General features: G+C 56.3%; 1 protein-coding gene and 1 long non-coding RNA gene across 3 annotated transcripts; both read left to right on the top strand.

Annotated features, from left to right (window-relative positions):
- On the top strand, positions 1 to 1,254 carry LOC140633429 (calmodulin-like protein 3). Its single transcript, XM_072825930.1, has one exon. The coding sequence runs from the start codon at positions 133 to 135 to the stop codon at positions 580 to 582; it is 450 nt and encodes a 149-aa protein (XP_072682031.1). The 5' UTR covers positions 1 to 132; the 3' UTR covers positions 583 to 1,254.
- A 3,353-nt stretch (positions 1,255 to 4,607) lies between these two features.
- Positions 4,608 to 10,646, top strand: LOC140633430 (uncharacterized). 2 transcript variants are annotated; one of them, XR_012031043.1, is made up of 5 exons: positions 4,608 to 6,117; positions 6,285 to 6,561; positions 7,088 to 7,225; positions 7,732 to 7,832; positions 10,383 to 10,646. It is a non-coding gene; the product is annotated as an uncharacterized lncRNA (long non-coding RNA). The 2 variants fall into 2 exon arrangements; XR_012031042.1 differs by having other exon boundaries at positions 4,611 to 6,561.
- Positions 10,647 to 12,664: the final 2,018 nt, after the last annotated feature.

Genomic DNA, 12,664 nt, shown 5'->3' with positions numbered 1-12,664 from the left:
GGCCAGACGGCCAGCAGCCTGCGCCCCGCGCCCCGGGCCCCGCCGCCTCCCGTCCTGCTGCTCCACCGGCCGCCACCGCCACCGCCACCGCCACCGGGGCCGGCCACCGCCGCCCTCCTCCGCCCACCCTCCATGGCTGACCAGCTGAGCGAGGAACAGGTGGCCGAGTTCAAGGAGGCCTTCTGCCTGTTTGACAAGGACGGGGACGGGGCCATCACCACCCAGGAGCTGGGCACCGTCATGCGCTCCCTGGGCCAGAACCCCACGGAGGCCGAGCTGCGGGACATGGTGGGCGAGATCGACCGGGACGGCAACGGCTCCGTGGACTTCCCCGAGTTCCTGGGCATGATGGCCAGGCAGCTGAAGGGCAGGGACAGCGAGGAGCAGATCCGCGAGGCCTTCCGCGTCTTCGACAAGGACGGCAACGGCCTGGTGAGCGCGGCCGAGCTGCGGCACGTGATGACCAGGCTGGGGGAGAAGCTGAGTGACGAGGAGGTGGACGAGATGATCCGGGCCGCCGACGTGGACGGGGACGGGCAGGTGAACTACGAAGAGTTCGTCCACATGCTGGTGTCCAAGTGAGGGGCCGGGCCTGGCGCCGCGGCCTCCGTAGCCGGCCACCCGGCTCTGCCGTGGGCACCTGGGCCCTGCGGTGCTCCCTGCGTCCCTCCGGCCCCTCTGGGCCCTGCTGCTTCTCCGACCAGGTGATTCCGCCCACTTGCCAGCACTTCCTTGGCCCCCTTTTTCCTGCCAACCCTCCCTGAGCCTCTTCTCAGCCGGAATGACAAAGGCCACCCACAAGCCCAGCAAACACGAGGTGCTTCTGGTGCTCAGAAGCCACAGCAGCATCACTCTGCACCGTCGCCGAGCAGAGGACAGATCAAGCCGTGCTGGCTGGCTCCTGGGGGAGGCGCAGTGAGACATCACAGAGCCCTTGGCTGGACCCCTGACAGACCCTCAACACTCGCCCGGGGGGGCGGTAGCCCCCAGTGCAGGGGGGCGGGCTCCATCTGCTGCTGGACTGGGGGTGATGAGGGCCCCGGGGTGAGGGGGCCGCTGAAGGTGACGATGCTGCAGATCCAGCTTCCAGAGAGACCTCGCCTCCTTCCACTGCGTGCTGTCTTGTCTGTGATTCATCCTTTGATGCTGAGAGTAAAGCCGGGGTCTGTTGTAACATGCTCGTGTTCAGCTCCACGGAGGGGAATTTGAGCAGAAGGGGAGGGAATAATAAAACGCTTGCTTTTTTGTTCTGGATCCCGCTGAAACGATCCTTGCCGCGGCCTGGGTGTAGGCGAGGCAGGCTCTCCGCGCTCCTGCATTTAGAAAAGGCAGCGGAGCCTTGCGTCGGAGGCCGTCGCGAAAACACAGAAGCCTAATAAGGTAACTCTGGCAAGTTGATGTCACACGAAATGGCTAGGTCAGTGGCAAGGAGTGGTTACAACGAGAGGCAGAGCCCCTGGAGTGGGTAACAGGTGCATTCCCGGCCCTGGCAGCCCTGGGCTGCGCCGCTCCAAGGGTGGGGCCAGGTGGGCAGTGGAGGGTGCGCACTGCCCCCCAGCACCCACGGCACCCCAGCCCCCCGCGTGGAGTCCCTCCCAGAAGGCGCGCCCAGTAACCCTGAGGTCAAAGGGACCATGCAAAGGGGTCATTTCGGTGCCCAAGGGAGCAGCGTCTGCAGTGGACACGGTCCTGGGGCTCAAGGGACCGTCACGAAGCAGCTGGCTGCTCTCGGAGAAGTCCTTTCCCCCACACCCCGTCCCCACCACGCGTGTCCTCATGTGTAAAACCAGGAACATGAGCACTGGCGCTGGACAGACGGGGGTCTCCACCTGCTTCCCACGGCAGCGGCGGGGGGGCACCGTGGGGAGCACTGGGGAGCACGGTGGCTCGGCACCACCCGGCGCAGGGGCTGCGCTGAGTAGCTTCCCCACCTTCCGAGCTGCGGGGTGAGGGGCTGAGGCCGCAGGTCTGCGCCCTGGACCACACTGTGCAGCCCCTGCACACCCCCTTCGCCTCCACTGGCACCGCTGACCATAACAGGGCGGCTCTGGAGCATTTGCCAGAGGGTTAGGAATCACCTTCTGAACATGCCTGGCATGCAGTAGGTGCTTAATAAGTGACAGCCACCATTGCCGTCACCTTGAGGAACCCCCTTCAGCTCTAGCGCTCTGTGAGGCCTGGCGACATCCTTCCACCCTTTAGTCCAAGGGAAGAGAGGAGGCGGGAAGGGGCCAGGGGCCAGGGGCCGCCGGTGGCGGCAGGGAGGGGGGTCTCGGAGAGGAGGCCGTCCTGGCCACGGAAGGAGCCAGGAGGGGGGCTCTGGAGGCAGGCCCTTGCAGGCTGAGCCTGCTTGAGCTGATCCCCCCCCACCCCAGGCCTCAACATCAGGATCCGCTTAACACCTACAGGTGGAGGGTGGGCAAGCAGCCCCTCCGTGGGTGCGGGGACGGGACGGAGCATCCAGGTGTCGGGTTCCAGCCCCCTCGGGGTGCCTGGCCCAGAGGAGCCACGCTCGCTCGCCCTCACCTCGGAGGTTCAGACATGCACGACGGTCCCGCCTGCCAAGGGAAACACTGACGTCACCCCAGGAACAAAAGGATTCCATGTCAGTGTTTTTCGTGGGACTAATGCTCCCAGAAGCAAAGAAACAGGTAAGGAGGGGGCTGGGCTCAGAGGTCCCCATCTGCACCCCCCCCAGAGTGGGCGTTTAACCCCTGCTTCCCTGGGGTCGGCCCCGCTAAGCCCTTGCAAGGACAGAGACCTATGTGCCTGCTGACCCTCAGCCTGAAGGGGGTGAGATGTCTTTTTTCTCTTCCCACCAGCCTCCCAGTGACTTAGCCGAAGCAGAACGTAGGCGACCTGGCGCGGGAGCCACCCTGCTGCATTTAACAGGCCTTAGAGCCTGGCCTGGAGGGTCCCGGGCCCAGGGCAGGAGCCCGGCAGGTGCTGCGAGACCCCCTTACCAGCCCATCCCTTGGGCTGCAGGTGAGGGGCCGGGGCAGGCTGGAAAGGGGGTGACCAGCTCCCCCACCCCACCCCTGGGGACAGCACAGTTCCTTGGCCCCGCCTGTCGGGACACCGGGCAGCAGGTAGGAAACAGGTCTCCGGGGGCGGGCGCACATCACTGGTTAACGGGGCCTCTTCTGCTCTCAGGTGGGAACCCTGAGGTGCCAAGGTCAAGGTGGGCCCGCAGCTGCTCCCTCCCCACCCCTCCCTTTGGTTTTACCTTCCTGAACACTATTTCATTTTTTTTTTTTTTGCATTTTTTCAATTTAAAGTCAATTTGCCAACATCTAGTGCAACCCCCTGTGCTCATCCCATTGCGTGCCGTCCTCAGTACCCGTCACCCGGTCACCCCGTCCCCCCACCCTCCTCCCCTTCTGCAGCCCTCTGGTTCCCAGAGTCAGGAGCCTCTCATGGTTTGTCACACATACAATTTAAAAACAAAAACAAAAACTCTTGCTTCTCATTCAAACGAGGTCATGGGCCAGCTGGGCCACATGGCTCAGCCCCTCCCCGGCTGCCACGGCCCTGCGGGGTGCGCGCGGGGATGCCAGGACCTGGGGTTCCGTGCTCACCTGTCACGGAGCCTCCCGGGGGCGGCCTCTCCGCCAGGCCCCTCGGTTCCCCCGTGTCTGCCCCCTGCACCCCCCGCCCCCTGGTCTTCTTTCCCCTCTTCCTCCCCCGTGCCCAAGTAGACGTGTTTGTACCCGCGGCCTCCACAATTGGCAAGTGGAGGTCCCTGGCCTTGCAGAGTGGGGCGGGCGGGGGGAGGGGGGAGGACCTGGGGGCACCTGGGGGCTGGAGCCCAGGGAGGAGCCCCCCCAGGCTCCCTGCCTGGAGCAAGCCCCTGAGGACGGAAGGAGGACGGCCTCCTTCGCTGCATCTCTGGGCCTCGCGGCCGCGGCTCCACAATCCCTGCCTCTTCCTGCCTTTGAATAATTGGACTTAACCTCCCTTCATCCCCCAAAAAGGTGCGTTCTGCCTGCAGCTCAGAGGAACATTCCATCTGGCCCCGGGGAAGGAATTTATAAATATTACCCTAGGCTCTCACCAGGCAGCTCGTAAATCAGTGCCCGGGGCTCCCGGAACCCCCCCCCCTCCCGGGCTATATAAAGCTACAACTCTGCCTCCTGCGTTTCCAATTTTAAGTCCAACACAGCCCAGGCCTGCTGGCTCCTGTTGATCCTCACTGATTCCGGGGGCTCTTCAAAGGCTCCCCGAAGCAGCCGGCTAAGAAGGACTCCGTTGTTCTCATTGGGGAAATGGAAAATGGAAACTGGCGTCCGAGGTCGAGCCCGCCCTGTGATGAGGGGGGCTGGGGGGGACCTGGGGGTGTTTCTCCACCAAAACCCTGAGCGCCAGCAACCAGCAAACGCGCACACGATGCCTGAGAACGATCAGGGCCCGGCGCCCCTACAGACCTCCCCCCGTCCGGCTGGGTGGTTTCTGCAACAATCGGGTGGGACACCCCCCCCCCCCCCCCCGCAGAGGGGCCATGGGAGCTGGGCCTGGAGCAGGAGTGGCCCTCCTACCAGGCGCTGGGTGCTGGGGGAGGGGCAGTCCGCGTCAGGCAGGAGACTCAGGCTGGAATAAATGTGGGAAGAACATTTTGGGGTTTCCACACCCCGAAGAGAACTGCCTGTGGGGACAGTCAGGTCCTGCACGGTCCCCCGTACACCTTCTCCCGGCGCTTCTCTGGCTTTCTAGCATGCCTCAGAATTAGCAGGGAAGGAAGAGGAGCCGGGCGCATGGCCCAGCAGGACGGGAGCACCTGAAGGCCCAGGCCATCTTGGTTCGCCGCCGGGGGCCGCCCTGCGGGGCCGGGGAAACTGAGACTCAGTGGAGCAACTTGCCCTGGCAACGGCCCCTGCCAGCCAGCCCTCCCGCCGTGCACGAAGCTCACCCCCTGCGTCCCCACCTTCCCCACCGAGCTGGTCTCATCCACTGGCCGCTGTGTGCCCTGGGGACTCGAGCTTGGAGGGCTTCCCAGTGAGAGAAGGACAGCTGTCACTGAGGTGTGTAGACACCCGCGGGGACCAGGCCCCACCACGCGCTGCACCAGCTCGCGTAACCCTGGGAACGGGGGGCATGGTGGCTTCATCGATTAGCCTCACTTTAGAGAAGGGAAGATTGAGACCTCAAGAGTGTAACTAACTTCCCCCAAAGTCACACAATCCAGTCCATCGGAGTTTGAACCCGGGGTTGAGTGGCTCCAAAGCTCCATCTCTCCCACTGTCACCGAGAAGCTTCTCCAAGCACGCAGCCTGAGACCGAAGGCCGGCTGGTCTTAGCGAAGTTATGGGAGCTCTAGTGGAGCTGCAGAGGGCACGCGGGCCGAGAGACAAGGAGAGGCCCAGAGGTGATGCCCGCCTGGCAAAAGTTGGACAAATGGGACCCAGAGAAAAGAAAGATCTTAAAGTGCTGTTGATGAGCAACATTGCCTCGAGAGCCTCCGGCTCAGAGCTCAGGTGGCTACCGAGGGGGTGTCCTCTTGCCCTGGTGCTGCGGTGGTATAAGCAGGTGCAGGGGCACAGCTATCCCTAGGAAGCGGAGGCAGCCACCATCAGCAGGAGAGATGTGCCCCAGCCGCATCTTGGGGACAGTGGACATCCTCTGCGGGCATCTCTCTGGCCAAAGCTGAGTCCGAGCCTTTGTCATGAGTACAAAGCAGCTGGGCATCCTCTGGGCCTCTCAGCCTCTGCGGGGAAGGAGAGCTCTCCCTCCCACCCAGCCTTACATCATGGGGGGCAGGTGATGGGCAATCAGAAAAGACACATGTCCTCCATTACGGGTTGAATTAGGTCCCCGCCCCGCCGCTGACATTCGTATGTTGGAGTCTTGACCCCCAGAACCTCTGGATGTAACCTTGTGTGGAGATAGGGTCTCTATGGAGGCAATCAAGTCAAAACAAGGTCATTAGGGTGAGTCCCGATCCAATAGTATTGGTGCCCTTATAAGAAGGGGACATTTGGAGGTGGAGAGACAACCAACCACGTGCACACAGGGGGAAGATGGTAGCTGTACATCAAGGACAGTGGCCTCAGGAGAAACCGGGCTGCCCACAGCTGGATCTCAAACTTCTGGCCTCCAGATGAGAGACAGAAACGTCTACAGGTGAAAGCACCCACGCTGTGGCCTTTTGTGACAGCAGCCCTGGCAAATACACCCCCAAAGGGAGGTTGGAGGGACTTGCAGCAGACCGCTTGCTTACTCTGAGTCCCAGGAGGGCCGCCGGGGACCCCCTGGGCTCTACGAGTACTGCAGTGAGTCATACACCGTAGGTGCTGGAGAAGATCCCAACAAGGAAGAAGAGGGGAGAGAAGGAAAGAGAAGCAGCCCTCATGGCATAGGAGAAGGCTTGCCACACATTCTGACGCCACCTCCCAGACTCAGGACCTACCGTTGGAGTCAAGAGCCTGGCTTGTCACTCCCAACCTCAACACCCGCAGGGCCTACAGTCGTTGGAGTCGACGTGATGAGGCCCAGTGGAGTCTGGGGAGCACTGTCTCCATCCCCAGGATGCACGGTGGCCTTCGTACCACAGGGCCTGAAATGGAGGTGAACACTCAGACCTGCAGAGTCTTAGATTCACACACCATCTTAGAGGTTATCTGGCCTGACCTCCCATCTGGGACCAAAGCCCTCGGGGTGACAACATCCCAGAAAGATGGCTACTTTGCATCTCCTCAGCATGCACCTGCTGTGGGGAGTTCGAGGCCAATTGTCCAATGGTTGGATAATTTTTATCCTTAAAAAGTGTTTCCTTATTGGGTCTGAAATGTCCCTCCATGCAACTTCATTCACTGGCCCCTTTCTCCCTTCCATCTACGTTCTAGACAAATTCTAGAGCACCAGAAAATGAGAGGCTCCACTTCTCCATGTGTCTGTTCTTCAAAGGGCTGTAGACACCATGGCCCCCCAGCCAGCAGCCTCTCCTGTCCAGGACAAGCAGCACTAACTCTTTCTTTCTTTCTTTCTTTCTTTCTTTCTTTCTTTCTTTCTTTCTTTCTTTCTTTCTTTCTTTCTTTTTAAGATTTTATTTATTTATTTATTTATTTATTTATTTATTTATTTATTCACACAGAGAGAGGCAGGGACACAGGCAGAGGGAGAAGCAGGCTCCCTGCAGGGAGCCCGATGCAGGACTTGATCCCAGGACCCTGGAATCATGTGCTGAGCCAAAGGCAGATGCTTCACCCACTGAGCTCCCCAGCGCCCCTGTGTGAGTTTATTTCTGGGTTCTCTATTCAGTTCTATTATTCTACATGTTCATCCCTTGGCCAGTAATGCTTTGCTGTCTTGGTTCCTGTAGCTATATAGTAAGTATTGACATTGGGTGTACAGTTGCCTCTCACTTGTTTTTTAAGTGTTTAAAAATTTCAATTCCAGTAGAGTTAACAAACAGTGTTATATTCATTTCCAGGGTACAGTATAGTGATTCAACAATTCTATACATTACTCAGTGCTTGTCACAATAAATGGACTCCTTAATCCCCATCCTTTGTTTCCCCCATCCCCCCACCCCTCATCCTCCATCCCCCTACCCCCTTACCCCTCTGGTGACCATCAGTTTGCTCTCTATAGTTAAGACTGTTTCTTGATTTGTCTCTTTCTTTCCTTCTTTGTTTTGATCCTCCACTGCGTGATTCTTTTTCAAAACTGTTTAGCTATTGTGTGCTTCCTTTGCCTTTCGATATCAATTCTGAAATAATCTTGTCATAACTACAGAAGTCTCACTAGGATGTTGAGGAAAACTGCTTTAAGCCTGTTTGTCGGGCTGGGGAGAACTGACATCCTTAAGATACTGAGTCTTCCAATCCATGAACATGGTATGTCTTCACATTTCTGATTTTTTTTCAGTGTTTTGTAGTTTTTAGTGTACAAACCCTACATGTGTGTTGCTAGTTTTACATCTAGGTTTTGGTATTCTTTTTGAGCAATTGTAAATGTTTTTTTTTTTAATTTTTAATTTCAGTGTCCAGGTGACCACTACTAGCATATATAGAAATAAAACATATTTTTATATGTTTATCTTATGTCCTGCAGCCTTGATATTTCATTTTAGCTGCTCAAGCAGACTTTCTGCTTGAGTCCCTAGTGCCTTGTCTCCTTCATGGGAAAGCCTTGCACTACCCACCACCGCTGTCCTGCCAGGCTGCCTCCTGCTCTCCTTGGACCCTGGCTAGTACCCGAGGTTCTGGCTTTGCTCCTGCTGTTGTTCCTCCTATAAGACACCCTCCTTCCCACTCTGCATACCCCAGGCCCACTCCACCTGCAGGAGTAACACCAGCCCTCCTGTCCTACCATCTTTTTTGATTCTTCAGATTTGCACTGGGCTTCCCCTTCTGACCTAGTGTGTTTATGGTCACCAGTATACATTTTATTACTTATGTGTCCTCTGTTTATAGGTAATAATTTTATGTTCACACACACTGGACAATCAGCTTGTTGAGGGCAAGGACTTTGGGTTTCTCTTCATAGCTCATAGATGGTGTTCCAGCAGAACTTAACTCAATGATACACATACAGGTGTAGGCTTCTGTACAAAGTCAGACAACAAGAGATAGAGAAAAAAGAAAGCACTAAGAGTGTTTCTCAAACAACTTCTTGGCTTCCCCACTGTGTCTGAGATACAGGACGTACCAAGAGACCTTCCCCTCTATGGCACGCCTGCAAAAACAACAGCCTGGGGCTCTGGACCAGCTCCTACAGTTTCTGGCCTTGCTCCCTGTGCCGCCGCCAGAAGGGAAGGGCTGCTCAAAGGCTCTCACACCTCAGGAAGGAAAAGCAATCTGCAGTAAGGCTCTGTCCCGAGATGAAGTTCTTAAACAACCAGTGAATAAATAGGAAAAAAATATGTTAGGAGGCAGTGGAGGTTGGGGTTGTGTTTGGAAAGAAGCAGCAGGCACCAGGGAAGGATGAGGGTGGAGAGAGCCAAGAACGGAAGATGCAGGGAGGGAGTAATGGAGAGTGAGGTGAGAGTAAAGCCAGGAGAGGAAAAGAGACAGAGGGGCGGAGATCTCAGGACAGGGAAATGAACTGAAAGCAAGGGGGAAATCGAGAGAGAGAGAAAGAGAGAGAGAGAGAGAAGAAGAAGGAAGAAGAAGAAGAAGAAGAAGAAGAAGAAGAAGAAAAGGAGAAGGAGAAGGAGAAGAGAAGAGAAGGAAAAGGAGAGGAGAGGAGACAAGACGAGAGATGAGACGAAACGAGACGAGGGGGAGGGCAGGGAGGACGGAGACAGAACAGTAGAGGTCTATAAGAGTGGAGAATGGAAAGAAAGCCAGGAGTAGATTTACTAAGAAAACTGAAGCCGGCGAGGTTTGGAAAGAGTGGTCTGGCGGAGAGCAGTGTGCCCGTCGGGAAAATGGGAGAGGACCACGGAGAGGCCGAGAGGGGGTCAGATCTAGAAGTGGAGGCGAGGGTCTAGCATCACAACATCTTTCGCTGGTGCTCATGAAGAGCCTGATGGAAGTGCGTGTGCGCTTCTGGAACGTGGACTCGAGGTCCGAGGACCCAGGCCATCACACAACGTGTCTTCACACTGGGCAGGATGGGTCAACATGAATCAAGAACATTCCAGGCTCGGCACCGTTAGATGTGCCCAGCGTTCAGTCCCTCCCCCAGATATGTGTTTCCCTTGGCGAAAGCCAGCTCCAGCTTCTGCTTTGGGGCCCTCTCTCCTGGGACCCTTTCCGCAGCCCCAGGAGGGAACCTACCATCGTGCACACGGGTCACCTGTTCTTGTATGATTTGCAACCTGCAAATCTCAGGTTTTGCAGCCTGCGGTCCCCTCCCTCTCTAACCCAGGGCGTTTCCAGCCACTGTAGACACAGATGTCCAGGGAGGGACACGTTTTCAGGACTGCTTCTATGAGCCCCGGCATGACGACGGGGAGGTACGGAGCCTGTGGGCCTACCGTCATGTACACACAGGCCCCAGAGGGTCGGGGCAGCGGAACAGAAATGAGCTGTGAGATTTATGGAGCTAGAAGCTGGGCCGGGGGGACGTTCTCGCAATCATCAGATGCGAACTAGGACTGACTTCCTGCCAAGGCCTAGCCACACCTGAGGCTCTCGTCTATGGGGAATGTGCAGTCACGTGGCTCGTGCCATCGTGAGGCCAGCACGCGTCTCCGGCCCTCCCCGTGGTGGCCCCCCAGCCCCGGAGCCGCTGAGTTCCCGGATGTCCTGCGTGTGTGTTTCACTCAACACTAGCTAGCTGGGGACTGGGGTGTCCCCGGCACGTGCCCCCCACCCAGCAGGCATCTCTCACGTAATCGCAAGACTCATACGTGAATGAATGAGTGAACTGTGCGTTGAGATAAATATCTGGTTGTTGATTCTCCAGATGTCACCAGTATAGTTTTGTCTTCACTGCAGCCAAAGTAAGGACATAATCCTGGACGAGGGACCTGTCCTGCTGCCCAGCCACCTCCTCTCCTGCCCAGTGATGACAGCTAGACCCGGAAGGCTGGCAGGTGCACATTCCCACGTCCACTCTCACTCGCCGGGGTGAGGTCCCTGCCTTCTGGGTGGTAAAAAAATCTGTGTTCAGCTCTTCTTTGGGGTTTTCTGACGTCCCTGTGGGTTTTTTGTTTTTGTTTTTTGTTTAAAAATAAACCAGAGAACTTGCTGGTTGCAAAACCTCTTTAGCTGTGTTCATTCCCTTTCAGTGGAAGCCTCGATTTGGCAACAGCACTGGTTTCCTCACAGGTTTCATGGGACAAGTGGAGTCTTGCTCCATCCTCCGGCCTCGGCGCGTCTCCTTTGGGAACACGGTTGTATTTCTCAGGCTGGGACCGTGCAAAAGCTGAGCCTTAGGAGGATGGATTCAAGAACTAGAAACTTACTTTTTAAGAGGAGGTTGAGAGGACTTTGGACGGGAGCTTTATGTGGGTAGCCTGGTTCCTGGAAAAGGCGCTGGTATCTCTCAGAATATTCTTAATAAGCCTTTTTTTTTTTTTTTTTTTTTTTTTTACGATTTTATTTATTTATCCATGAGAGACACAGAGAGAGGCAGAGACACAGGCAGAGGGAGAAGCCGGCTCCCTTCGGGGAGCCCAATGTAGGACTCTATCCCAAGACCCCGGGGTCATGACCTGAGCCAAAGCCAGATGCTCAACCGCTGAGCTACCCAGGCACCCCACTAAATAAGCTTTTATGCCTAACCTTAGGCACGAATTTGGGAACAGCCCGGGCCAGGCACTGGGTGGGGCTTCTCAGGGTACGAAGACCACATGCCCACCGTGTGCACACACGTACACACACACGCACACACACATACCACAATGCGCGGTGCTCTCACACGGGTTAAACTGTCTCCGGTGTGGTCTCCTCTGCAGACCTCTCGAAATCTGGCTACTGTGAAATTTGTCTTCACGACTCATCAGAATCTTGCGTGTGGTTGTTTCAGGCCATTTCTTGTGGTTTAAGTTCTCACAAGAAGAGAAGAACAACATCCTCCTGGCTTCTGCTGGTCTTCCTGTGTGAATGGAGAGGCCTAACCCACTCACCATGGAGAACTTTCTTTTCCCACCTTCGGGGTGGTGATGGCAAGGGGAGACGGGGTCTGCGGGAGACAACCTACAGTCACACCTCCTGAGTTATCAGGACCTCTTCCCCAGCTTCACCTGCTGACTTGGCTGAGACGGCCCAGGGAAAGTTCTAGGCCTTCAGGAAAGGGCCGGAGCTGGCTGGCCTGGCCAAGGGCATGCGTGGCTAGGAGGTAAGGCACCTGCTGATGTGTCGGCTCTCGGTGGTCCACGGGGGGTGGCTGCCGGTGGAGCAGTCATCTCTCCGTTCTGGGTATAACCTGTCATCCCCGTGGTGCCCTCTGGAGAAAGAAGCTGCCAGAAGAACAAGCCGAATGTGCCAGCAGGCCAGGTGATACCAACGCCGGCCCCTGTGCAGACGTCCTGCTCCTCAGAGTCAGAGGATGGAAGAGGCTGCATGGGACAGGGACAGCACTCTGTGGCTCTAGGCCTCAGCCTGCAGGACCCCGTGTCCCCAAGGCCAACACTCAGGGCCCCTCCCCTCGGCCTAGGCCTCGGGGTGCGTGCAGCACAGGCTCCTCTGCGAAGCCCTCCCCTCCTGAGTCCTCTGTCCCACTAGAGCCTGGTCCTCTTCCCCCCTCTGTCTACACCACTCCCTGTACTCACGCTCTCTCACTCTCTCACTCACTCTCTCTCAAATAAATAAATCAATAAAATCTTTTAAAATGAATGAATGAATGAATGAATGAATGATGCTGGAGCAATTGGGTCAGAAAAAAAATTACTTCAACCTAAGCTAAATCCCACCTTCTATGCAAAAATCAACTCGAAACGGGTCCCGGGGAATGTGAAGGTAGGAAACTTTCAAGAAAAGAAGAAAATCTATGGGATGTAAAGTAGGCAAAGTGTTTTCTGGATTTGACAGCAAAAATATGACCCCAAAAAAGGAAAAAGTGATAAACCCAACTTCATCAGATTTAAAAACTTCTACTCCACGAAAGACCCGTTTAGAGAATGAAAATGCAGCCTACAGGCCAGGAGAAAATATTTGCCAATCCTATATATTCGACAACAGGCGACTTACTGTCTAGAATGTATAAAAAATTCTCAAAACCCAACAGTGGGGGGTGGAGAATTCCAGTGAGAAAATGATGGGCAAAAAGCCCCATG

This window comes from Canis lupus, chromosome 5, assembly GCF_048164855.1.
Source record: "Canis lupus baileyi chromosome 5, mCanLup2.hap1, whole genome shotgun sequence".
Taxonomy (NCBI): domain Eukaryota; kingdom Metazoa; phylum Chordata; class Mammalia; order Carnivora; family Canidae; genus Canis; species Canis lupus.
This window is presented reverse-complemented; position numbering and strand designations above follow the sequence as displayed.

Excerpts from the sequence above, each read along its gene's own strand:
- LOC140633429 (XM_072825930.1), top strand. The coding sequence starts at position 133 with ATGGCTGACCAGCTGAGCGAGGAACAGGTGGCCGAGTTCAAGGAGGCC.